Genomic DNA, 27,709 nt, shown 5'->3' with positions numbered 1-27,709 from the left:
CTTAACTATGAGTGCAACCTTCTTGACCGGTCATGTGTTTTGAATATATGGTGTAGCCATCTCATGTTCATGGATGATTTTCACGGAGAAATAATTTGTAACATTTTTTTTTGTATTTCCTGACATGCACATAATTTATGCTTTTTGTGTACTAGCCAAATTCTGTTAACTTTCTTTCTGTGGTTCTAATTGAAATTTTGTGTTTGATCAGCACTGGTTCTGGTGTTTCAGATGCTTGTTGATTCATTCAGTCTTGGAACTTGAGAGTTTAACTGAACTGGTATTTTCTTTCTCTTACTTTGTTTTTGGTGCTGTTTTTGAAATTTACTTTTGCTTTGATGAGAGAAAAAGTGCGTCTATGATTTATCTGAAACTGAATCATTTGCATTCCTTTGTATTTTTTGTTTATTCCAATGACTATATGGTAGCAGCAAGAGAGACTAGTATTTCATCAGCTGTGTAACAGTGTTAGCGTGGTCCTGGTTACTCTTCCCTTGAACTTTTGTGGATTAAGTATTTTGAACACCAGAAGACACAGTGTTGGTGTTGGTTTACTTGGCGGGAGCGATGGCGGCTCTGTCCCATGCTGATTCTAGAAGAATGTATTCATGGTGGTGGGACAGTCACATTAGCCCCAAGAACTCGAAATGGCTCCAAGAGAATCTGACTGGTAATTTTAATTCTAGTTATAGTATTTGTTTGATAAAAGATAATTGCTTATGCTGATGTAAGACCTTGTAAAATTTGGGTTTTTAAAATAATTGTTGATAACATCTTAAGATTATTGGACTGGCTACAAAGTGTTCTGGTTTATCATATGTAATCGTCAATGTATATTCACCCTTTGGGAGTATATGGCAAAAAGATTTACTCTGGTTTTAAACCAGTTTCCGGTTTTACTTCCAAATTTACTTACAGTCATGATGCACTTTAGTAGAAACTTTGCAATGCAAGGACATTTAATGAAACTGCAGTATTGTATTTTGATACATCTTTCAGAATCTTCTATGTTGGTGTATCTTCATTAAAATTAAAATTACATTTCTATCTAAAAGTCACAAGTATCAGTTTTGTGGATTAACTTCCTTGTACGTTCCCTGAAACTCGTTAATTTATCTCATCGATACCTTCTCATGAACAGATATGGATTCCAAGGTGAAACATATGATCAAGCTTATTGAAGAAGATGCAGATTCCTTTGCAAGGAGGGCAGAAATGTATTATAAGAAACGGCCAGAGCTGATGAAATTAGTTGAAGAGTTTTATCGTGCATATCGGGCATTGGCGGAGAGATATGATCATGCAACTGGAGTGATTCGTCAGGCCCATCGGACCATGGCTGAAGCATTTCCTAATCAAGTGCCTCCTGCATCAGCAGATGATTCACCCGGAGTTTCTTACATGGAGACTGAGCCACATACACCAGAGACATTCACCTTCTCCCGTTCATTCTTGACTCAGATGAATTGCAAAAGGATGCTTCAACTCATTTACAATCCATAAAAAGAAATGGATCTTATACTGATGAAACTGATTGTGGTATAAGCAGAAAGGGTTTGAAACAGCTCAACGATCTATTTATGTCAGGAGATCATGCAAAGTCTTCAGAAGGGCGCGTTCGAAGGGGGCTCAATTTTCTTGACGTAGAAGAGATTAATGCGCAAGACAATGAAAGCCAGATAGTAGGACTCAAGTCTTATCTGAGTCTGAACGGATGACAAAAGCTGAGACAGAAATTTTGGCCTTAAAGAAAGCCCTGTCTAACTTAGAAAGTGAAAAGGAGGCTGGCTTGCTTCAGTATCAGCAGAGTTTGGAGAGATTGTCTAATCTGGAATCAGAAATGTCTCGTGCAAGAGAGAATTCTCAAGGACTTAATGAACGAGCAAACATAGCTGAAGCTGAAGTTCAAACCTTGAAGGAAGCCCTTGATGAATTAGAGGCCGAAAGAGAAGTTAGTCTTCTTCAGTACCAGCAATGCTTGGAGAAAATATATAGTCTGGAGAATCATATTTCTTCTGCCCAAAAGGATGTAGGAGAACTCAATGAACGAGCTAGTAGAGCTGAAACTAAAGCTGGATCCTTAAATCAAGACCTTGCTAGAGTAGAAGCTGAAAAGGAAGCTGCCCTTGCTCAGTATAAACAGTCCTTGGAGTTGTTGTCAAAACTAGAGGAGAAACTCGTACAAGCTGAAGAGAACGCAAGGATAATTAAGAACAAGCTGATGATGCAAAAAATGAAATTGAAAGCATGAAGTTAGAAATTGCTAAACTTACTGCAGAGAAGCAAGATGCAGCTCACAGCTATCAACAATGCTTAGAGATAATTTCCAGTTTGGAGCATAAACTCTCTTGTGCCCAAGAGGAGGTGTATAAGCTAAACTGCAAGATAAATGATGGGTTGAAAAGTTACATAGTTCTGAACAGAAGTGTTTTCTCTTGGAAACATCTAATCAGACTTTGCAATCTGAATTGCAGTCTTTTGCACAGAAGTTGGGATCTCAGGGTGAAGAACTTAGTGAGAAGCAGAAAGAATTGGGTAGACTCTGGACTTGCATACAAGAGGAGAGATTGCGGTTTATCGAGGCTGAAGCTGCTTTCCAAACTCTGCAGAATTTGCATTCTCAATCTCAGGAAGAACTAAGATCTCTTGCCACCAAGCTTCATGGTAAGGCTGAGATTCTGGAGAATATGGAATCCCATAAGCAGGCTTTAGAGGATGAAGCTCACAAGGTCAAAGTGGAAAACAAACTCTAAATGAGCTTAAATTATCTTCATCTTTGTCTATAAAAAAATGAAGGATGAGATAATAAATTTGAGGGAGATAATAAAGAAACTTGAACTGGAGGTTGGACTGCAGGTAGATGAAAGAAATGCTCTCCAGCAAGAAATTTACCATCTTAAAGAAGAGCTTAATGATGTGAAGAAAATACATGAATCCATGATGGAGGATGTCAGATCAACTGACTTAGATCCGCAGTGCTTTGCCTCTTCTGTGAAGAACTTGCAAGATGAGAACTCGAAGCTGAAGGAAAGATGTGAAACCTACAAAGATGAGAAAGCAGATCTAAAGGAAAAAGTGGAGACCATGGAGAATCTTTTAGAGAAGAATGCTGTTTTGGAGAGGTCTCTTTCAGATTTGACTGTGGAGCTTGAGAATGCTAGAGGAAGGGTAAAGGTATTGGAACAAACTTGCGAATCTTTTCTTGGGGAGCAAGCGACTCTTGCTGCTGAGAAAGCCACCCTGTTTTCTCAGTTACAAACCACAGCTAAGCAGCTGGAGAAGCTCTCAGAAAAAAACAACCTTTTAGAAAATTCACTATGTGACGTGAATGCTGAGCTCGAAGGATTAAGGATAAAGTCAAAGATTTTAGAAGACTCTTGTATGTTGCTAGATCATGAGAAGTCCAGTCTAAACTCTGACAAAGAAACCTTGGTTTCACAATTCAACATCACTCATCAAACTCTGAAAGATCTTGGGAAACAACACAGTGAATTGGAACTGAAGCATTCTGAACTGAAAGCAGAAAGGGAATCTGCACTTCTAAAGTTGGAAGAGCTACTTGTTTCCTTATATGCTGAGAGGGAAGAACATTCCAGAATTGTGCAATTGCATGAATGTCACTTGGCTGAGAAGGAATTACAAATCTTTGTTCTCCAAGAAGATGCAGATTACCAGACAAAAGAGTATGAAGAGGAAATGGACAGATCTGTACATGCTCAAATGGAAATATTCATCTTGCAGAGATGTATCCAGGATTTGGGGCAAAAGAACTTCTCCCTTCTAGTTGAGTGTCAGGGACTCTTGGAGGCTTCCAAACTGTCTGATAGATTGATATCTAAATTGGAGAATGACAACACTCAGAAGCAAGTTGATGTTAATTCATTGTCTGAGAAAATTAAAATACTCAGGATCGGGCTCCTTCAGGTGTTGAAGGCTCTTGATGTTAACAGCGAGCCTTGGTGTGAAAATATGATTGAAAAGGACCAGGAGCTTCTGAACCACGTACATGGCAAAATTCAAGAGACACAAAGTTCTTTTGTCACAATTTTCAATGAAAGCCAGCAAGTGGCCATTGAAAATTCAGTTCTTGTTACATTCCTTGGCCAGTTGAAATTAGAGGCCGAAAATCTTTTGACGGAAAGAAATTCCCTAGACAAGGAGTTGAGAACCCAGTCTACACAGTTCTTGACAATGCAGGCAGAAGTACAAAAGATAATGGAGAAGAATCAGGAGTTGAAGTTGACAATAAGGAAAGGAGAAGAAAAAATGGAAGTAATGGCTACTGAAATAGACAATTTATGCAAACAGCTGTTAGATTTGAAAGAGGATCACCAAAACATAAAGGAAGAAAGTTGCAAAACCTTTGAAGAGAAAAATTCCTTGATGAGAAGATTTATGGACCTGGGTGAAGAGAAAAGTAAGATGGAAGATGAAATCTGCATTATGATTCATGAGACAATCACACAATCTAATCTCTCGCTGGTCTACCAGAACATTGTCTTCGAAAAACTCCTGGCACTTAAAGAGCTAAGCAACAATCTCGATAGACTTTGTTCTGTAAATACCAACATCGAGGAGAAACTAAAAATACTGATGAACAAAATAGAAGATGTACAAATGGAAAATTCCGATCTTAGAGAGTCCTTTGCAGCGTCAAGCATTGAACTAAAATTGGTTCAATCGGTCAATGATCAGTTAAATTCTCAGATTAGGAATGGAAAACAATTGTTGTCTCAAAAGGAAAATGAGTTTTTGGAAGCAGCAGAGATGCTTAGCACTTTACATGATGAGAAAACAGAATTACAAAGATTGGTGGAAGTTCTGAAGAGTAAGTATGATGAAGCCAGGGTGATACTTGAAGAACAAGCTAGTCAAATTTTAAAATTATCCTCCGACAAGGATCGACAAAATGAAGAGCTTGGATGCCTTGGTGAAGTGAATCAGAAGTTGGAGGCAGAAATGAAGCACCTGCGCCAAGAACTTGGAGAAATTAAAGTGAGGGAAGAGAAGCTAAGTCATGAACTACTCAAGGGAACAAATGAGATTAAACAATGGGAAACTCAGGCAGCCACACTCTTTACTAGACTGCAGATTTCTGCCGTCAATGAAACATTATTTGAAGAGAAGGTGCGCGAGCTAGCTCATGCATGTGAAGATCTTGAACGCAGAAGGAACTTCAAAGATATGGAAAGTGAAATGCTGAAAGAAAGAGTTTGCAAGTTGGAAGGTGAAAACGGGAAGCTTCGGGTTCAGTTGGCTGCTTATGTCCCTGCTGCCAGTGCTCTGAATGACTGCATAACATCCTTGGAGATGCAAACACTTGGGCATGCAAAACCACATGAAGACAAAGTATCAAAGGTAATTTACATGCTATCTTCAACTGGGAACCAGCTACTATTGCATTGGTTACATTGACAAAATGAAGTTTTTTTTTTTTTTTTTAAATCATTGTTTCCAGGTTAAAGGTTTGGCGTTTCACAAGTACAATGAAGGTGGTCAACAAACAGGTGAACATCAGAATGCTGCGGCAATAGATGCACTTCCAGATTTCCAAGACATGCAGAAAAGAATCAACGTAATTGAAACGGCTGTTAAACAGATGAATGAAAGTTTCAAAACTAAGGATGAAATGAGAGAGATTCAAGTGTTAAAATCTGGATTCAGCTGGCGCCAAGGAAATATTCAAGCAAGTAAGTATGCTACTGAAATGCATGATACGAAGGGGCATCGGGGTGGACCTTCTGATGAACTGAAATCAAAGAGATCAGTGTCAGATGTCCCTGTAGCAGAAATTGAAGTTCTGCCAAAAGACATCATGCTTGATCAAACGTCTGAATGTTCATATGGGATAGGTAGGAGAGGAACTCTTGAGACTGATGATCAGATGCTCGAATTGTGGGAAACTGCTAACAAGGATGGCGTTATTGGACTGACAGTTGGAAAGGCGCAGAAGACAGCCATTGTGCCTACTGGATACCAACAAAAGAGAGCAACCAAGGAACTGAGAAACAAATATCCATCCGTAGAGTCCTTGATTGAGAAGGAGTTGAGTGTGGACAAATTAGAGATCTCAAGAAGATTGACACTGCCACATTCACATGAAGAAGGCAACAGGAGGAAGATTTTAGAAAGACTATATTCTGATGCTCAAAAGTTGACCAACCTTGAAATTACCGTGCAAGATTTGATGAGCAAGCTAGAAATTACTGAGACCACAAAGGGAAAAGGTATTGAGTTGGATACGGTGAAAGGGCAGCTTGAAACTACCCAGGAAGCCATCACAAAGTTGTTTGATGCCAACGACAAGTTGAAGAAGAATGTAGAAGAGGGTACTTCATCCTTTGCTGCGAAGTATACAGCAGAATCAAATGAGAGTGGAAGTGCCAGAAGGAGGAGAGTTTCAGAACAGGCTCGGAGAGGGTCTGAAAAGATAGGTCGGCTGCAGTTGGAGGTGCAAAGACTGCAATTTTTACTTCTGAAGTTGAATGATGAAAAAGAAGGCAAAGGAAAGACAATGATAGATGAACGAAATTCAAAAGTCCTTTTGCGAGATTATCTCTATGATGGGACGAGAAGAAACTACCAGAAAAAGAAGAAGAAAGCACCCTTTTGTGCATGCATGCAGCCTCCCACTAAGGGAGATTAAGTCAGCCGGATTTTAACTTAGTTTAAATTACATTAGACGTTTACCTTTTTTCTTTGTAATCTAGAGATGGTTCAAGACCGTACTTGTTTTTCAATATAGAGGATCTACGGTTCTTGTAGTGTAGAGATCCTGCTGTAAATTTATGTAATGTTCTCTCAGAAGAAGCTACGATGGAACTTTTTTCTGTCATGTTTGCGTCTTAAGCATCATTTCATTTGTTACAAGAGAGAATAGGACTAGTTACTGCGATACAGTGGCTCATGGACAAATTATCCTACAAGACTGAAGGCTAATAAAAATCTAGCTAACTGTTCAGCAACATATATTTCGAGAATAATTAACATTAAACAAAATCAAGGGGATAAATCACAATTCCCAACCAAAGGGGAGAGAAAACTCAGTTTCTTAATTTCAAAGACAGAATGCCGCGGTCAAAAGTCAAATTGTAGATCAGATGTACAAAGGTAACATCAGAAGTATCATGAACATCTAAGTACATTATTGCTGTAAATGCTTGGCCAAAATATCTCGCATGGTCCTCCCCAAAGGGTCAACTTGCTTGCAATGCTGTTCTTGATATCCAGAATCATGATGACCAGACAAGGCAACGTCTGGTTGAAAGGAGTCTCCACAGTCAATGATTATGTTATGGAGCAAACAGCATGTCAAGATAATGCTGGGCAATTTCCTCTTATCAGGTCTCCACATAACCTTACTCAGGATTCTCCAACTTCCCTTTAACAACGAGAATGCCTTCACAGCAAGAACCTTTCCAGCTCCATGTTTCTGATTGAATGTAGACTGTGAAACTGATATGGCATTAGCTCCATTAGTTTCATAAGGAGTCATGAGCCATTGAAGAAGAGGATAACTGCACCCACCAACCACATATTCTCTTATAACATCTCCAGCCAAAGCTTTCACACTTCCGTTTAAACGCTCACCATTCTCTGATAGCTTGAAAAATGCTGAACACTTCAACAATCTGGAAAATGACATGCCACCAGGCAAACCAGTCATAATGTCAATAAATCTCATTTCATGATCCACAATTCCCTGCAACAACATGCTGTAGTTCTTCTCCTGATCACACCAGTCATCTGAGGTTTGGACAGCCGGAAGGGTCATCATGATGTGTGTTGCATCAATGGCTCCACAGCAATTAGGCAACCCATAGGATGCTTCAAAACCACGCTTGATTTCCTGTATTCTATTGAAATCTGGCCAATTGAGGTGATGTTTAGCACGTTCCTCAAGTGCCTCTATGAATCTCCAAGTCACCTGAGACACTGTTGATTGCCCAACCCCAAAGGCAGCTCCAACTGAGACTTGAGACTCACCAGATGCCAACCTTCTAAGGGCAATTGCAACCTGCTTCTCAACACTCAGAAGCCTTCCCTCTATGTTGATGAGCCCTGATGGAGGCCTTGATATGAGATCCTCCCTCACAAGGGAACATATGTATTCAAAAGAACTCTTTGAAACCCTGAAGAAATACTTAAACCCTTCTGCCTCATCAATAGGTACAGAGTATCCTGCACATTTCATCAAGCATACCCATTCAAATAAAAAAAATTTCAAATCAAATCAATCATATCCGTAACACCACCCAAAACAGCTAAGCAATTTGAATGAGATCACCACCTCAAACAATGGGATGTGGGAAGAAAACCCACGCGTGGAAACCCCCTTATTTCTTTACCAACAAGACATAAACAACAAAATTGTTGACAATTGATCAGGTGATAACACTAGAGAAAAACATGCATGACTTTGAAGGGTTTCATTCCAGAACAACATCAATGATAAACCATTAAAGTTCGAAACTTTGAAGGGGAATGGAATTATGGGAAAGGAGAAGATACCTGGGGTAGTAGAATTCTTGTGCCAGAAAGAGTCCCACCAATCGGTCTCACTGGTTCTGGGCTCAACAGGTACAAGACTCACCTGTTTGTGTTTTTTGAACTTCTTAGTCTTCTTTTTGGTCTTGGATTTTTTCTGGAAGGGTGCCATTGAACATTAACAACAGGACGAATAATTCACTGTTTCAAGTGACAGGAGAACCTTACTTAGAAGTGTGGAGGAGGATTATTTGGTGAGATAGAAGAAGTGGAGAGTACAGAGAGTGAAGTGAAACTGAAAGTTACTCGGAAGCGTACACGCTATCTTTGTCTTCGGTACTTAATTTTGTTGTCCAATTCAAGATTTTATATTTCTTAAAAATGGCAACTTTGGGCTTCTATACCCAGAAGAACAAAACCCTTTCAAAATTTGGACAAATTAATTGAAAATCTTCTTTGTAAATTTCCTTTCCATAGCGAACAAGCACATTTCATACTTTTTCAATGAATTAAAAATAAAACACAGTTGTCATACTAAGTTCTGACCATGACCAAGACCAAGGAATTTTTATAGTAAAAAAAAAAAAAGCTCTTTTACTTAGTTTTTAGAGGAATCCAATAAAGGGGATATTCTGAAAAATATAATATAGAGAATTATTTTCTCAAACACATAGAAGATACACAAAAGGTATCAATAGCAAGATCTTTATTGACAAGTGGAGGAGGGTACCAACTATAAAAAGAAAAAAATTGGTGTCAAATATGTATTTAGATGGTCATGTTTTCAAGAGTTATAGCATATGTAATCTATAATAATATTTAAAAGAGATTCTTTTATACATCATCTTTTTCAAAAATTATTTTTTAATTTAATTACTTTCTCTAGCAATAAATCATATAATTGCTTGTCATCACCTCATTCAATTTTTCTTCTTTAATATCTTTTAAATCGAACAATAAAAAAGAAAAACTGAAATATATTTTAAATAATGTATCGTTTTATAACATTTTAATTACAATATCTGATAATAATGATTCAAATTATCTTTTAAATTTTTTAAAATGTAAATACCAAGATGCTGATAGCCTGTGTATTTTTATAAATAGTAATAAAACATGGACAAATATATTGTGCATGAGTCATATTTTCTTTTTTGTGGAAAAAGATGGAGCAAGGAGAGTGGAATGACATAATCGGCCCTTTGGGCCTTAAGCCCACTTCTTTGTTACGTCACGACAAAATGGACTGGGAGTTTAGAGGATAAAGCCTTATGTGGTAAAAACACAAGAGGGATATTGTATCTATATAAATATTGAATGTAAAGTTATTTCTAATCAATAATATATATTAAAATGTAACATTATTTCTAATCAATAATAGAAGGTGATTGTTGTTACATTTAAAATCTTATTATTAGAGTCAACACAAATTAACAAAACTATGACACTTACAAGGGACTTCAATGTTATGCAAGACCAAAAGAGTGCGATTCCATATCGTTGCAATGGTGATTCCTCTCTTCTTCTCTTCAGGAGCCTTGTCAATTTCATCAAAGGCCACAGCCTTAGCCTTCCCTTCATCCGCAAGCACCTGATCAAACCTAATTGAGTAATAAACACCAAAACATCCACCTCAACACACATTTAAACAAAGAGTGAATCAAGACCTTGGTGATTGCCGCAGTTAGCGTGGTCTTCCCGTGATCCACGTGTCCAATAGTTCCGACATTAACGTGAGGCTTCCTGCAAAGTCAAACAATAAGATGAACAAAACAAGTAAAAGACATACTAATAACGATTACTGTTACTTGTATATTTTAAATTTTGCGACGAAAAAGAGAAAGCGAGAGTGTTACGTTCTGGTGAAAGTTGCCATGGATCTCCACCATGGATTGGAATTGAAAGAATAGAAGGAGGTGGAGGTGGAGTCACTGGGAGTAGAGAGAGGAGAACGAGATACGGAAGAGTGGATTTGAGAGGCTAAGGGGAAGAGGCGGCGAGAAGTGGAAGAGGAGTGTCTGAGAAGAAGAGTGGCCATTGAAGAAGTGATGAGGAGAATGAAAATCCCTAACTATGGAGTGCAGAGGCGAGGGTTTTAGGAGAAGGAAGACAAAAGCGAAGAGCAGTGAGTGCGAAGAGCGAGGGTTTTAGAATGGGCGCCCGACACCGACCCGTCATATTCGTGCGGCCCAATTCGAGCACTCTCATAATGTTTCGGAGCACATACATACTTCTTTTTTTCTGTTACAAATGTTTTTTTCTTCTTGCTCCGACAGAAAATATTTGAAGTGATTTTTATCTTATTGACTTAATTTAAAGTTTTAGATAAATGAATTAATTCGTGTCTGGTTTAACTTATTTAGTTAAATGGTATCTTTTGGTAAATTTTAGGTATATTTTATGAGAAATAATTCTGTTCGAGGTAGAAAAAATTATATATTAGGACAGGGTTATTCTGGTTCAAAAACTGACCATTTTTCTCTTTATTTTATTTTTTTTATGAAAATGCATTAACTTGTGATAAGTATAAATAAAATGAATAAATAAATTAAAAGATAATTTATGTAATATAGGTTTTACTTGTTTGTTTAGTATAGATGCTTTATATTCAACTTTTTTCATTTTGAGTCAACTCTAATTTTCTTTTCTTATTTTTTAAACGAATGTATAGATAGGAGTTTTATACTTTTAGTCGGTATTTCCTCTTTTGAATTTTTAAACGAATGTATATAATTGTTTCTTTGCTTAAAATCATTTGCTTTTGTCGATGAAATCATATAAAATAGTTACGTATTGTTGCTCTTTTGTAAGCAATAAAATATTTTCGATTTTAATGTTGTGATACTTTTCAATTAAATTTGTTTTTTAAGAAACTTTTAAAGGACAATGTTCTCTTTGCATCTTTTACTCCTTATCAATCTTTATTAGTATACTTTGACTTCAATTGAAGGGAGCCTAATGGTTGATTGGATGATTCAATTTCTATTTTAAACTCTCCATTGGTTGATGGAAATATCATGGTGAAAGAAAAAAGAAAAATTTAATGATGGGAAGTTGCTTGATGATGGACAATCTCTATCTTGTACTTCTAAGATTTAGTTTTAGACATGTTCCTACAAAACTTAAGTGCTCATATTTTTGCACTATTATTTTGGTAGACTTCAAGATTTAATAATTTATAATATTTTTGTTGATGTTAATTTTTATTGTATATTTTCTTATCATACATATTAATATGTATGATACAAAAAATATGTAATAAATATCAATATCAACAAAAATATTATAAGTTATTAAATTACAAATTAAAACTTGATATAATGTATCAACTTATATTGAACTATGGATTATTTATAATATTATATATTAGAAAAAATGGTTAAAATTGAATTCGGATATATATATATATATATATATATATATATATATATATATATATATTAATAAATAAATAAAGGTTAAAGCTTCTAACTAGAACCTTGATCATGCAAAAAATTGTGTTAGGTGTACAAACATATTTAATATTTATTTTATATAACTTAAATCTATATTTACCTGTATTTTTCTATTATATTTTCTTTTTTCCTTTTAATTTACAAAATTATTATCTCGTTTTAATATGATTTTTATTTTATATGATGGTGAAAATAACTATTCTTGTTTTTGTTTTTTGTGTATAGCTTTTTGTTCTCGATTCATTTGAACATATACTTTGCTGGTTGGATTTGTTATTTTGAGCCAATTCCTTCGAGAAATTGACTTTCATACGAATCTTTGAAAACATGAAACAAATTAAAAGTAGAAAACAATTTATAAAATGTAATAGTTTTGCTTCGTATTGTTAATCACTTTGACTATACATTTAAATTTAGCACGACAGTGAATTGAAATTAATATTATCATTTTTAAAAACACTTTATGAACAATATTGATATAGTACAATTCGGTTAAAATAGTATAGTCCAAATTAAAATTAATATAGTTTGATTCAAAAGTGTAATTAGAAAAAATGTTTGGTTCATAACAGTTGGTTCATATCGTTGTTCGGTTCACTAAATTCAGTTTAGTTTGTTAGAATAAAAGACAATTCAATTCAATTTGTTTGAATAAAATTAACGAAAATTTGTATGAATTAAATATAAAATATGTGACAATAATACTGACTTTGTATGTGGTAATGACACTTGCTTGACATATGACACTGCCATGTGTCATAATGTTGACTTGGATGTGAACAATTTTTTAAAATTTTTTAAAAAATTTAAAAAATAAAAAAAATCACGAAATGACACATGATTGTCGTTGTTCACTTTTGGTTAACAATTTAAATGTCGTCACAAAAAATAATCAAATTGATCATAATTTATACAAATTAATATTTTTTTAACTTAAAAAATAAAATGATATTTTAACACATAAAAAAGTCACATCAGATTATAAGAGAAAATTGTCAAAATATCATTGTCCTTCATAAAAATATGACCAAATCGAAGAAAGAGAAACGAAACTTGGGACAAATGATGTCTTTAAGAATAAAAAAAATAATATTCTCTTCCCCCGACCTCTTCACCTTTTATCTACAACTTCCCTCTTTTCTTCAGAATTTGCTCATTCCTCGTGCTCATTGGAAGGTGTTGCGCTTTCCTATCACACAAAGGTGTTGTCTTCTTCCGGTGAAGTGTGGGCTGGCTTACGTTTGTGTGATGTCCGAAATTACCCATATCCTCGATTAATCCGGTTGGGCTGAATCCAGCCAAACCCGAATGTTGCTTAGCTCTAGGTGCAGAGCTGAACTTAGGGTTTTGTTGTTTGTTCCTTGGTCTTCTATCAATCCAACACATTTGATCCTTGCATAAACTTGGAAAGCTTAATAATTTAGGAGACAAACATGCTAGTTTATGAAAGCATAAATACAATGTAGGCATACACAAACTTAAACATAAAACATAAACCACAAAAGTGACTAACTCCTAATAAAGCAAATATTATTAAAAAAGTAAAACACCCATGTCACATCATAAAAATAAATAATTATAAATATATTTAAATAATGGTTTAACACATCTCAAGACATCTAATGCATCATCAATATTCTTTGGACAACAATATAAATAATATTAACTACTAAGAATATTTGTTGTAACGACTAAACATTGATAATGAAGTATGTCAAACAACAAACCCATCTTATTCATCTTTGGATTGATTTATCATCAACCAAAACAAAACCTTCTAATTATCACATTTTACCATCACATGTATGTAATCTGGCCAAATATTAATTTTCTTTTGGAACAACCAATATTCGCATGATATACATAAACACTGATGTTTAACATTTTTCACTAACTATGATCATTAACTGCAAAAAGTATTAAACTTGAATATTTTGTTAACTTCTTGATTTAATTTACTCACAAAAAATATTAAACTACCAAAACATTGAATATTTTATTTATACTGAAACTAAATATTTATAGGTATTTATTTTAATACAAAAATTTTATCAGGTTTTTATCTTCTCCCACGCGCATGAACTAACCCCTAAACGGAATCTCTGCCGGCACACTTTAGAGCAAACCACAGCCATTGACGGCCAAAAAAAGGGCCTGGAAAATCAAATTGCCGCTTGCGAAGCCGCCGTCCCGAACCAGATCGCCGCCGTCGCGAGCCACCTACGCGAACACAACCAGATCGGTGTTGCGAGCCACCTCCGCTGCGACGAAACCAGAGCCAGCAGATGTCTCCGAAACCAGGCTGCCACGACGAACCACCACACGTTGACGAAGCCACGCGTTGCAGAACCACTGCGAATCAGATCGACGACGAGGGCACTTTCTGACGCGAAATCCCCATCACTGCGGCGCCGGCCACCACGCAGCCACCTGCGACGAAAAAAGCTGCCCGGAGAAGACGCGAAACCAGACGCGAACACACCTACATTGCGAGAATCCTCCACCTCCGTTCCAAACAGAACCGCAGGCCACCGTGACAGAAATCGATGTCGATTGCGCCAATGCGACAGCCACCACGGTACCTGCAAAAAACCAGACCAGACAGACCCCCGCGAAGCAACCCACCGTCGACGAGAACGCAACTTCAAGAAAGGGTTCAGTCTTCTTCATCGTGATTTGGCCGTGCTCAATGAAGAAGAAGGGTTTGAAATCCAAGCGAGAGACGAAAGGTTAAAGAAATTGGGGATTTAGGGTTCTTCGAAACCCTTGAGAATCAGATTTGGGGATTATCTTGATTAGGGCTGCCAACGTTTGGTGACTTCAAATTCGAAATAGACAACCTAAAAAATACGTTGTTTTTTGGTTGATTCTAAACAAAGCATTCATTCATCTACATCTACGATCACAGAACTAATGCAGTCTCTCAAGTCACACCATGCTGTTTCATCTTCTCTTTTCAATCAATTCTCTTATCAGTCTATGACATTCTTCCTCTCTTTCTCAACCAAAAGCGTTGCCTACACTTCAACGAAACCACTTCATAATTGATTACCTGAATTCCGACTTGCAGTTCTCCAGAACCCAATCCCTTTATGTCTCCAAACGTGTTTCAGGGTGCAGATTCCCTCAAAACCCCTTATCAGTGCTCACTTTCTTCAAACAAATAGGCTTTTCCCAAAGCCAGATTCTCTCCCTGATTCGTCAAAGACCCCAGATACTGTTTACAAACGTTGAGAAAATCTTGAGACCCAAAATTCAGCTCTTTCAGATGTCTGGATTCCAGGGTTACGAGTTATGCAGCTTCATTTCAAAGAATCCCTCCATTTTGACTCATAGCTTGAAGAAAACATTGGTCCCCTCAGTTGAAGCTATTAGGAAAATTGTCTACGACCAGAAAGATTTTATTCTTGTTTTGCACAGATGTGGCTGGATACTCCCAAAGTACAAAAGAATTATGGAGAATGTCGTCTTCTTGGAGAGTTGTGGCATTCTTGGGACTCATCTTTCATTGCTACTCAAACTTCATCCAAGGCTTTTCGTTGCACAGCGGTCTACTATTGAAAACAATGTTTCTCGAGCTGTAGACTTGGGTTTCCGTGAAAATTCAAGAATGCTTGTCCATGCAATTCATACATTAAGTTGTTTGAGCGATAAAACATTTGAGAGAAAGTTGAAACTAATTAATTGTTTTGGTTTTTCGAAGGATGAGGGCCTGCAAATGTTCAAGAGAACCCCGACTTTGTTTAGAACATCAGAGAAGAAGTTGAAAGTTGGAATGAAATTCTTCTTGCATACAGTTATGCTGCCCAAGTCAGTCCTTATTCACCAGCCTAAGATTTTAATGTACAGCATGGAGGATCGCGTGCTTCCTCGATATAAAGTCTTCCAACTGTTGAAATCAAAAAATCTCTGCAAGAAAGTCCCCAGTTATATTCATGTGTTGTGCTTGTCTGAGGAGATGTTCTTGGACAAGTATATATCACAGTTCAGAGAAAATGCAGAGGAGTTATTAGTAGCATACAAGGGTCATTATCTGGAGGCATAACCATACCTTCAATTCTGTTTTTTCACTCTTCCACAGGGTTCTAATACTGAAATTATTTAGATAGTGTTGTGCATAACCATGGAATGTCTCATTGTAGTAATGAAGATGGCTCGTTTATTGTATCTGTTTATTGATTATGCATCTTTCTTTCCCATGGTAATTTGGTGGTCATAAGAACCTTGGAAGATCCACACGAAAATAAGCAATCCACTTTGACTGCTCCTTTAAAGAGGTATGCAGAGTATACTTTTCTTGATCTTGTTGACTTGTTCCCCAACTGGGATATGCTCCAACGTTGAATTGTAAAATTAGCCTGTATTCATCTTCCAGCACCCTTGTTTAGCTTTTAAATCGCTGAGCATTAATTAGACTGTTTCTATGTTGTGAATTATGTAAGTTAATTTGATTAGTCAAATTTGTATGTGCTAAGTAGGATTGATATCGAGTTTCCTTTTACTCCCTTCCACCTTCTACTATTAAGAGAGAAAAAATCAAGAAGAACGTGGGTTGCATTAGTAAATCTTAGGTGGTACTTGAAAGTTGAAACCATTGAGACATTATTATGCTGCTTTATTGTCAACGTTTAAGACTGCTTTTTTTTAATGGCTTTTCAATGAGGGACTAAAGGTATGCATCACTGCTTTCACTTGTTTATCACTGGAATATATTTGGTAGTATTTGAACTAAGCTAAAAAATGCCAAAATATAATCCCTTCAACTGCAGCTGCAACAAATCTTCTTACAATCTCTTTCCCTTACAAGATGGACCATTCTTTGCTGTGACAGTTTCATCTTGTCACCTTGCAGTGGCCCTCCAGCCCCGTCTTATGATTTCCTGACTCAACAGCTAAACCTGAAAACAATCAAAGAAGAGTTCATATTTTGTATATTAATTCTGATGCATTATCTTTGAAGGTCCGTCTCATGATATTTTGTATCACTCTTCTGCAGGGTTGTTATATTATAATAGATAAATATTACAATAGACAACATATGTGTATAAGGACACACATTAAAAGAAATAATTATCTATTTATTTTAAAAATCAAATAATTTTAAAAATAATCTTTAGAAATACATACCGTGGGTTAAATCGATTCAATATAGAATTCGAGCATTTTAGAGATTTGTATGAAGATTTTAAATTTAAAAAACTAATAATACTATTTAAGAACTAAAATAATAATTTATTAGATATTAAAGGTTAGAGTTGAAATATATTTTTATTTTTACGGTAAATCAGTTTAATAATAAATCAAATGAATAAAATAATTATTCAGAGAAGTAATACTTTAAACATAATATATTCTTTAATAATTTATTAAATGACCAACTAATTATAAATTCTAAAATTATAAATTTAATATAATAATAAAACAAAAAAAAATATTACTTCTCTAAATATAGGGAGCCCATTAACTATAATACAGTAACATTCGCAAGAAATTTTTTTTCTTCTAGTCTCTAAAATACGCCATTTCAAAGTATAGTTTATTGTTAACTCTACTTGGTTACATAGTGAACTAATTTTCAAGTCTTTTATTAATGGTGGTAAATTCAAAACCCCATTACCATTATGAAAAAGCAGATAAGTTCTTGCATGTGATTGTTAGGTGTAATAAAGTAGTTTCGAACCTTAGTGTAGTCAAAGTTCTCTCTAATAACAACCGTCCCACCTTAAAAAAACACTTACGGGAATCATAAAAGCTGGTCCAGTATTTTGAATTTGAGTCAAAATAACTGGTTCTAGAAGTGTCAAGTTTGGTACATAATGGTTTGTTTTCTAAAAGATGGTGGTAGTGACATAAATCAGCGGTGGAACCGGGAAGAGTAAATGGTATAAGAAAGAAGAAATCTTTGGCGTGAGTTGAAAATTAGAACTTTGTTTCTTTCGAGCTGCATGACTTGGACTCGCTTTCCCCCCCTCTCTTTCTGTCTTTTGTGAAAGAACATGACAACGTTAAACTATCTATTAACTGAGATAAATGTGGAAGCAATACTCAACCAGCAACGTTAGATTGAGATAAATTTAACTACGGTTGATACACTACACCATGAACATGCAAAAATAAAATTCCAGAAACATATTCGTTTTAATGTTTGGTATGGTAGGAGCCACTTACATTCTGGCTCTCTGATCGTAATTTAAAATTCAACAAGTGCGATGAGTTGTTTAATTTCCACATAAAGACACACGAATAATAATTACCCATAACCACATAAGCATCTTATATATATGGGAATGACGTGATTCTTGCAAGCTGCAACTGAAACTTTTGTTTATTTCGCCAATTCTGAAGAAGGGTCCTCTTGGAATCTGATACCATCTAGCTGCTCCATGGAAAACTCTCATGTTTGTGAGGGTGGGAGAGGAAGATACTGATTTTTGATGAAAGAGATAAATGTTTATGTTTATTTTTTTTGCTTTTTATTATGATAATAACAGATAATTAAAACAGCAGTATACAATACTAACCATAGAATTATCAAGTACTTAAAGAAAATCTCTTCCTTTTATTTTATTTCCTTGAGAAGATTAGGACTAAGCCGTCAACTTTGCCATGGTTCAATGTTACTGTATATACATCAGTACTTGGTTGTTTTGGAGTTTGACACCATTATATTCCGTGGAAAATTAGAAAAAGCTCTTCTTAATCGCTGTTCAGAATCTTAACTGGATAGCTCCTACGAAAAACAATTAGTCCTCATACACATACCTATTCAAAACATGTCACTATTTCTTTCTTATTTTAGTTCATAATCTTCCATTTACACCCTCATAACACACTATAAAACAAGTTACACCAACTCAACTTATAATCATTTGAGCTTAACCAAGTTTGTCGAGAAACCATATACCTTGCATCGAACACTTTTCAAACCAACCTGCATCATGGAACAGGAACTCATCATGTTCAAAGGTTCATGGAAAGGCAACAAGAGTTGCTTCAAGTGAAGCTGGATATGATCCAAGGATGAGGTGGCGTGCTGCTAATCCAGCAGTAGAGACCACACGCGCTTGGAAGGGACAACATGGTCGTGCGGCGAACTCAGATAACACCTCACTTGATAACGATGAAACTTTCAACAGTTTCATTCGACGTGCCAAGGGTAAACTTAGAACCGTGTCCCACATCGGTCGGGAGCAGAGCAACGTTACACCTGTACCACTACGAGATGATGACGAGGCTAATGCTAGGGATAACCTAAACGACCAGTTTTCGAATTTTATCAAGAGTTCGAAGAAGAAGTTGAGAAGTACATCAAGCATGAGGAAGCATGGTTCCTTCAACAGACGGTGACCATTGATAAACCAGGGAACCTCAAAGAGAGTGATTTGACATGTGGGTCCATCCAATATTCTGTTATATATACTGCATGAAAATAAGATCCTAAGCCATGCAAGCATTATTATACTTTACATTTTTTTCTATTTCAAGCACAGTAAATGTGAAATGTTTATTTGGGGGGAATAATTTCGACTGGTTTATTGTTTGTTTGTAAGAAATTAATATACATTGATGTTTTGTCTTTAATGAAAGGTTTCTGATTAATCTGTAGTGTTTTTATTGAAAGAATAATTAATATCAGTTTATTAACAGGAAGGATCAGAGGGCAGCTATATATAGGAAATGACTCAATGAACATACATACCTGCATTAGACCCAACACCTCTACTTCTTCACCGACTTTAATGACGCCTTGTTCAACACGGCCAGTGGCAACTGTTCCACGTCCCTTCATCACAAATGAAAAATATAAAGCAGCTGAAATGATGGAAACCATTGCCCCCATATTTATTTATGTCCATACAATCCAATATATGTAATGAAACAAATGCAGATTTTGAGAGAACTAAGTGTTGAAAATAGAAATTTTGATATTCTCTTTAAGGGAAAAAAAACAATTATATGAGACAACAGTTTTTAAAGCACTATGTTAAGATTTAAATTACCACTGCGTCATATCATTACAAAGAGCAAGGCCGTAACAAATGCTACCTCCTTTCCTTTTTTATTCTTCAAAAACCCTAGACCGAATTAAGAATTTGAAATTTAAGATTTTGAAATTTTATCCTTCACCTAACTAGAGATTTAGAAGAACAAGAAAGAATTTGTTAAAGTGACCACAGTTACAAAGATGACCGGTATTATAAACATCTATTCCACATATGCTCCAGTGTTCATAATCCCATCTGCTTATGATGTTAAGCACATCAATAATTGCTGTAGTTTGAGTGAACTGAAGGAGCATATAAGGAATTTAAAGCAATTTTAACGTAAACAGAATAGTAATAAATAGTACTTCTTAAACAGTGTCGTTACCTAAACGGTGTTTATACTGGAGCAGATGGAAAGTGATAGAACATGATAAAAACACAAGACTTACATTACAAATTGTAACAATTTTATAACTGAGGCCATCTTTACTTCAATGAATCTGCTTTCTTCAAAAATTAACCCAAAAAATAAAGTTCAGGTCCTTTTACCTGAATTGAGAACACATCTTCAATTGGCATTAGGAAGGGCTTGTCAAGTTGGCGAACAGGGTCAGGAATGTATGCATCTACAACATCCATTAATTTTAGAATGGCCTGTCTTCCAATCTCGTCATTTGTACCCTGTAAAGCAGACAACGCTGAACCTCTAATGATCGGGATTTCATCCCCAGGGAACTTGTAGAAGCTCAGTAGCTCTGCAAAAAACATTATCATAAAAACACATTTTAGCAAACACAAAGATTACAGAAACTTAAGCAGGTTTATTCATTTTCTGAGCATGGACAAGAGAAGAGAAGCCTTAGAGAAACACCCTACCACGTAACTCCATTTCTACAAGCTCTAACAACTCTGGATCATCAACAGCATCAACTTTATTTAGAAAGCAAACAAGAGATGGCACACCAACCTGCATAATACATTTAAAGATAAAATATGTCAATCTAGAAGTAAGGAGAAAGGTGTAGACGTTCTAGGTATATATATACAAACCACATCAGTAGAATACCTACTTGGCGAGCAAGAAGAATGTGCTCCTTGGTTTGAGGCATTGGTCCATCAGGTGCAGATACAACAAGTATACCACCATCCATCTGGGCAGCTCCCGTAATCATATTCTGAAAAAAAAAACAGACAATTATAAAGCATACAGTGAACAAGAATTAATTTGTTATTTAAACTAAATAAAACCATTAGATAAACCATCTAGTAAGTACATCAAGGCAAGCTGGAATGCTAAACCCACCAGCATTCATGGAAAATAGGAATCTGACAAATGCAGTTGTTGCCAATATACAGTGTAATCAATACCTATAAAATATATTTTGTTACAAACTAATCTACTTCCAAATTCCTAGCATAAATTTTCCATCTCATTTTGAAAAGAAGGTCAGGCTACACAAGCACCAAAATATGCTAAATTCCACAATTAACTATTATACAAGGTAAAATTGCTTAAATTTGTTCGCCACAACTTAGCCACCCAGCTTCCGTTAGGCAATTGATAACTCCAATAAAAAAAAACATTCTTAGAGAAACTAAACCAAATTCGAAAGCTTACTTTAACATAATCCGCGTGTCCAGGGCAGTCCACATGCGCATAATGTCGTTTTGCAGTCTCATACTCCACATGAGCCTGAAAACCGAAATATAGAGCAAGCATACATATCAACAGAAAACAACACAATCGATTGCAAGACCAAAAGAGTGCGATTCCATACCGTTGCAATGGTGATTCCTCTCTTCTTCTCTTCAGGAGCCTTGTCAATTTCATCAAAGGCCACAGCCTTAGCCTTCCCTTCATCCGCAAGCACCTGATCAAACCTAATTGAGTAATAAACACCAAAACATCCACCTCAACACACATTTAAACAAAGAGTGAATCAAGACCTTGGTGATTGCCGCAGTTAGCGTGGTCTTCCCATGATCCACGTGTCCAATAGTTCCGACATTAACGTGAGGCTTCCTGCAAAGTCAAACAATAAGATGAACAAAACAAGTAAAAGACATACTAATAACGATTACTGTTACTTGTATATTTTAAATTTTGCGACGAAAAAGAGAAAGCGAGAGTGTTACGTTCTGGTGAAAGTTGCCATGGATCTCCACCATGGATTGGAATTGAAAGAATAGAAGGAGGTGGAGGTGGAGTCATGGGAGTAGAGAGAGGAGAACGAGATACGGAAGAGTGGATTTGAGAGGCTAAGGGGAAGAGGCGGCGAGAAGTGGAAGAGGAGTGTCTGAGAAGAAGAGTGGCCATTGAAGAAGTGATGAGGAGAATGAAAATCCCTAACTATGGAGTACAGAGGCGAGGGTTTTAGGAGAAGGAAGACAAAAGCGAAGAGCAGTGAGTGCGAAGAGCGAGGGTTTTAGAATGGGCGCCCGACACCGACCCGTCATATTCGTGCGGCCCAATTCGAGCACTCTCATAATGTTTCGGAGCACATACATACTTCTTTTTTTCTGTTACAAATGTTTTTTCTTCTTGCTCCGACAGAAAATATTTGAAGTGATTTTTATCTTATTGACTTAATTTAAAGTTTTAGATAAATGAATTAATTCGTGTCTGGTTTAACTTATTTAGTTAAATGGTATCTTTTGGTAAATTTTAGGTATATTTATGAGAAATAATTCTGTTCGAGGTAGAAAAAATTATATATTAGGACAGGGTTATTCTGGTTCAAAAACTGACCATTTTTCTCTTTATTTTATTTTTTTTATGAAAATGCATTAACTTGTGATAAGTATAAATAAAATGAATAAATAAATTAAAAGATAATTTATGTAATATAGGTTTTACTTGTTTGTTTAGTATAGATGCTTTATATTCAACTTTTTTCATTTTGAGTCAACTCTAATTTTCTTTTCTTATTTTTTAAACGAATGTATAGATAGGAGTTTTATACTTTTAGTCGGTATTTCCTCTTTTGAATTTTTAAACGAATGTATATAATTGTTTCTTTGCTTAAAATCATTTGCTTTTGTCGATGAAATCATATAAAATAGTTACGTATTGTTGCTCTTTTGTAAGCAATAAAATATTTTCGATTTTAATGTTGTGATACTTTTCAATTAAATTTGTTTTTTAAGAAACTTTTAAAGGACAATGTTCTCTTTGCATCTTTTACTCCTTATCAATCTTTATTAGTATACTTTGACTTCAATTGAAGGGAGCCTAATGGTTGATTGGATGATTCAATTTCTATTTTAAACTCTCCATTGGTTGATGGAAATATCATGGTGAAAGAAAAAAGAAAAATTTAATGATGGGAAGTTGCTTGATGATGGACAATCTCTATCTTGTACTTCTAAGATTTAGTTTTAGACATGTTCCTACAAAACTTAAGTGCTCATATTTTTGCACTATTATTTTGGTAGACTTCAAGATTTAATAATTTATAATATTTTTGTTGATGTTAATTTTTATTGTATATTTTCTTATCATACATATTAATATGTATGATACAAAAAATATGTAATAAATATCAATATCAACAAAAATATTATAAGTTATTAAATTACAAATTAAAACTTGATATAATGTATCAACTTATATTGAACTATGGATTATTTATAATATTATATATTAGAAAAAATGGTTAAAATTGAATTCGGATATATATATATATATATATATATATATATATATATATATATATATTAATAAATAAATAAAGGTTAAAGCTTCTAACTAGAACCTTGATCATGCAAAAAATTGTGTTAGGTGTACAAACATATTTAATATTTATTTTATATAACTTAAATCTATATTTACCTGTATTTTTCTATTATATTTTCTTTTTTCCTTTTAATTTACAAAATTATTATCTCGTTTTAATATGATTTTTATTTTATATGATGGTGAAAATAACTATTCTTGTTTTTGTTTTTTGTGTATAGCTTTTTGTTCTCGATTCATTTGAACATATACTTTGCTGGTTGGATTTGTTATTTTGAGCCAATTCCTTCGAGAAATTGACTTTCATACGAATCTTTGAAAACATGAAACAAATTAAAAGTAGAAAACAATTTATAAAATGTAATAGTTTTGCTTCGTATTGTTAATCATTTGACTATACATTTAAATTTAGCACGACAGTGAATTGAAATTAATATTATCATTTTTAAAAACACTTTATGAACAATATTGATATAGTACAATTCGGTTAAAATAGTATAGTCCAAATTAAAATTAATATAGTTTGATTCAAAAGTGTAATTAGAAAAAATGTTTGGTTCATAACAGTTGGTTCATATCGTTGTTCGGTTCACTAAATTCAGTTTAGTTTGTTAGAATAAAAGACAATTCAATTCAATTTGTTTGAATAAAATTAACGAAAATTTGTATGAATTAAATATAAAATATGTGACAATAATACTGACTTTGTATGTGGTAATGACACTTGCTTGACATATGACACTGCCATGTGTCATAATGTTGACTTGGATGTGAACAATTTTTTAAAATTTTTTAAAAAATTTAAAAAATAAAAAAAAATCACGAAATGACACATGATTGTCGTTGTTCACTTTTGGTTAACAATTTAAATGTCGTCACAAAAAATAATCAAATTGATCATAATTTATACAAATTAATATTTTTTTAACTTAAAAAAATAAAATGATATTTTAACACATAAAAAAAGTCACATCAGATTATAAGAGAAAATTGTCAAAATATCATTGTCCTTCATAAAAATATGACCAAATCGAAGAAAGAGAAACGAAACTTGGGACAAATGATGTCTTTAAGAATAAAAAAATAATATTCTCTTCCCCCGACCTCTTCACCTTTTATCTACAACTTCCCTCTTTTCTTCAGAATTTGCTCATTCCTCGTGCTCATTGGAAGGTGTTGCGCTTTCCTATCACACAAAGGTGTTGTCTTCTTCCGGTGAAGTGTGGGCTGGCTTACGTTTGTGTGATGTCCGAAATTACCCATATCCTCGATTAATCCGGTTGGGCTGAATCCAGCCAAACCCGAATGTTGCTTAGCTCTAGGTGCAGAGCTGAACTTAGGGTTTTGTTGTTTGTTCCTTGGTCTTCTATCAATCCAACACATTTGATCCTTGCATAAACTTGGAAAGCTTAATAATTTAGGAGACAAACATGCTAGTTTATGAAAGCATAAATACAATGTAGGCATACACAAACTTAAACATAAAACATAAACCACAAAAGTGACTAACTCCTAATAAAGCAAATATTATTAAAAAGTAAAACACCCATGTCACATCATAAAAATAAATAATTATAAATATATTTAAATAATGGTTTAACACATCTCAAGACATCTAATGCATCATCAATATTCTTTGGACAACAATATAAATAATATTAACTACTAAGAATATTTTGTTGTAACGACTAAACATTGATAATGAAGTATGTCAAACAACAAACCCATCTTATTCATCTTTGGATTGATTTATCATCAACCAAAACAAAACCTTCTAATTATCACATTTTACCATCACATGTATGTAATCTGGCCAAATATTAATTTTCTTTTGGAACAACCAATATTCGCATGATATACATAAACACTGATGTTTAACATTTTCACTAACTATGATCATTAACTGCAAAAAGTATTAAACTTGAATATTTTGTTAACTTCTTGATTTAATTTACTCACAAAAATATTAAACTACCAAAACATTGAATATTTTATTTATACTGAAACTAAATATTTATAGGTATTTATTTTAATACAAAATTTTATCAGGTTTTATCTTCTCCCACGCGCATGAACTAACCCCTAAACGGAATCTCTGCCGGCACACTTAGAGCAAACCACAGCCATTGACGGCCAAAAAAAGGGCCTGGAAAATCAAATTGCCGCTTGCGAAGCCGCCGTCCCGAACCAGATCGCCGCCGTCGCGAGCCACCTACGCAACACAACCAGATCGGTGTTGCGAGCCACCTCCGCTGCGACGAAACCAGAGCCAGCAGATGTCTCGCGAAACCAGGCTGCCACGACGAACCACCACACGTGACGAAGCCACGCGTTGCAGAACCACTGCGAATCAGATCGACGACGAGGGCACTTTCTGACGCGAAATCCCCATCACTGCGGCGCCGGCCACCACGCAGCCACCTGCGACGAAAAAAGCTGCCCGGAGAAGACGCGAAACCAGACGCGAACACACCTACATTGCGAGAATCCTCCACCTCCGTTCCAAACAGAACCGCAGGCCACCGTGACAGAAATCGATGTCGATTGCGCCAATGCGACAGCCACCACGGTACCTGCAAAAAACCAGACCAGAAGACCCCCGCGAAGCAACCCACCGTCGACGAGAACGCAACTTCAAGAAAGGGTTCAGTCTTCTTCATCGTGATTTGGCCGTGCTCAATGAAGAAGAAGGGTTTGAAATCCAAGCGAGAGACGAAAGGTTAAAGAAATTGGGGATTTAGGGTTCTTCGAAACCCTTGAGAATCAGATTTGGGGATTATCTTGATTAGGGCTGCCAACGTTTGGTGACTTCAAATTCGAAATAGACAACCTAAAAAATACGTTGTTTTTTGGTTGATTCTAAACAAAGCATTCATTCATCTACGATCTACGATCACAGAACTAATGCAGTCTCTCAAGTCACACCATGCTGTTTCATCTTCTCTTTTCAATCAATTCTCTTATCAGTCTATGACATTCTTCCTCTCTTTCTCAACCAAAAGCGTTGCCTACACTTCAACGAAACCACTTCAATAATTGATTACCTGAATTCCGACTTGCAGTTCTCCAGAACCCAATCCCTTTATGTCTCCAAACGTGTTTCAGGGTGCAGATTCCCTCAAAACCCCTTATCAGTGCTCACTTTCTTCAAACAAATAGGCTTTTCCCAAAGCCAGATTCTCTCCCTGATTCGTCAAAGACCCCAGATACTGTTTACAAACGTTGAGAAAATCTTGAGACCCAAAATTCAGCTCTTTCAGATGTCTGGATTCCAGGGTTACGAGTTATGCAGCTTCATTTCAAAGAATCCCTCCATTTTGACTCATAGCTTGAAGAAAACATTGGTCCCCTCAGTTGAAGCTATTAGGAAAATTGTCTACGACCAGAAAGATTTTATTCTTGTTTTGCACAGATGTGGCTGGATACTCCCAAAGTACAAAAGAATTATGGAGAATGTCGTCTTCTTGGAGAGTTGTGGCATTCTTGGACTCATCTTTCATTGCTACTCAAACTTCATCCAAGGCTTTTCGTTGCACAGCGGTCTACTATTGAAAACAATGTTTCTCGAGCTGTAGACTTGGGTTTCCGTGAAAATTCAAGAATGCTTGTCCATGCAATTCATACATTAAGTTGTTTGAGCGATAAACATTTGAGAGAAAGTTGAAACTAATTAATTGTTTTGGTTTTTCGAAGGATGAGGGCCTGCAAATGTTCAAGAGAACCCCGACTTTGTTTAGAACATCAGAGAAGAAGTTGAAAGTTGGAATGAAATTCTTCTTGCATACAGTTATGCTGCCCAAGTCAGTCCTTATTCACCAGCCTAAGATTTTAATGTACAGCATGGAGGATCGCGTGCTTCCTCGATATAAAGTCTTCCAACTGTTGAAATCAAAAAATCTCTGCAAGAAAGTCCCCAGTTATATTCATGTGTTGTGCTTGTCTGAGGAGATGTTCTTGGACAAGTATATATCACAGTTCAGAGAAAATGCAGAGGAGTTATTAGTAGCATACAAGGGTCATTATCTGGAGGCATAACCATACCTTCA

General features: G+C 35.4%; 3 protein-coding genes and 2 pseudogenes across 3 annotated transcripts; 2 read left to right on the top strand and 3 right to left on the bottom strand.

Moving 5' to 3' along the window:
* Positions 1-194: 194 nt before the first annotated feature.
* On the top strand, positions 195-6,658 carry LOC114172445 (annotated as a pseudogene).
* Positions 6,659-6,971: 313 nt separating this feature from the next.
* LOC114172446 (protein ANTAGONIST OF LIKE HETEROCHROMATIN PROTEIN 1-like) lies at positions 6,972-8,901 on the bottom strand. Its single transcript, XM_028056923.1, has 2 exons — positions 8,512-8,901; positions 6,972-8,181 (listed from the first exon to the last, which is right to left on the bottom strand). Exons 1-2 carry the CDS (start codon positions 8,657-8,659, stop codon positions 7,145-7,147), a joined length of 1,185 nt encoding a protein of 394 aa, XP_027912724.1. The 5' UTR covers positions 8,660-8,901; the 3' UTR covers positions 6,972-7,144.
* Positions 8,902-9,907: 1,006 nt separating this feature from the next.
* Positions 9,908-10,539, bottom strand: LOC114172443 (elongation factor Tu, mitochondrial-like). Its single transcript, XM_028056921.1, has 3 exons — positions 10,344-10,539; positions 10,155-10,230; positions 9,908-10,078 (listed from the first exon to the last, which is right to left on the bottom strand). The coding sequence occupies exons 1-3, from the start codon at positions 10,523-10,525 to the stop codon at positions 9,908-9,910; spliced, it is 429 nt and encodes a 142-aa protein (XP_027912722.1). The 5' UTR covers positions 10,526-10,539.
* A 4,671-nt stretch (positions 10,540-15,210) lies between these two features.
* On the top strand, positions 15,211-15,987 carry LOC114172442 (transcription termination factor MTERF5, chloroplastic-like). The gene has a single exon (XM_028056919.1). The coding sequence runs from the start codon at positions 15,211-15,213 to the stop codon at positions 15,985-15,987; it is 777 nt and encodes a 258-aa protein (XP_027912720.1).
* Positions 15,988-18,807: 2,820 nt separating this feature from the next.
* LOC114172441 lies at positions 18,808-22,259 on the bottom strand (annotated as a pseudogene).
* Positions 22,260-27,709: the final 5,450 nt, after the last annotated feature.

Source organism: Vigna unguiculata, unplaced genomic scaffold (genome assembly GCF_004118075.2).
Source record: "Vigna unguiculata cultivar IT97K-499-35 unplaced genomic scaffold, ASM411807v1 contig_573, whole genome shotgun sequence".
NCBI lineage: Eukaryota > Viridiplantae > Streptophyta > Magnoliopsida > Fabales > Fabaceae > Vigna > Vigna unguiculata.
Note: the sequence above shows the minus strand (reverse complement) of the source record. Positions and strands in the feature narration are given on the sequence as shown.

Excerpts from the sequence above, each read along its gene's own strand:
- LOC114172446 (XM_028056923.1), bottom strand. The coding sequence starts at position 8,659 with ATGGCACCCTTCCAGAAAAAATCCAAGACCAAAAAGAAGACTAAGAAG. Across the intron at positions 8,182-8,511 it reads CAAGAATTCTACTACCCCAG|GATACTCTGTACCTATTGAT; the intron begins GTATCTTCTCCT and ends TGAAATGTGCAG.
- LOC114172443 (XM_028056921.1), bottom strand. The coding sequence starts at position 10,525 with ATGGCCACTCTTCTTCTCAGACACTCCTCTTCCACTTCTCGCCGCCTC. Across the intron at positions 10,231-10,343 it reads ATGGCAACTTTCACCAGAAC|GAAGCCTCACGTTAATGTCG; the intron begins GTAACACTCTCG and ends TTGACTTTGCAG. Across the intron at positions 10,079-10,154 it reads TAACTGCGGCAATCACCAAG|GTGCTTGCGGATGAAGGGAA; the intron begins GTCTTGATTCAC and ends AGGTTTGATCAG.
- LOC114172442 (XM_028056919.1), top strand. The coding sequence starts at position 15,211 with ATGTCTGGATTCCAGGGTTACGAGTTATGCAGCTTCATTTCAAAGAAT.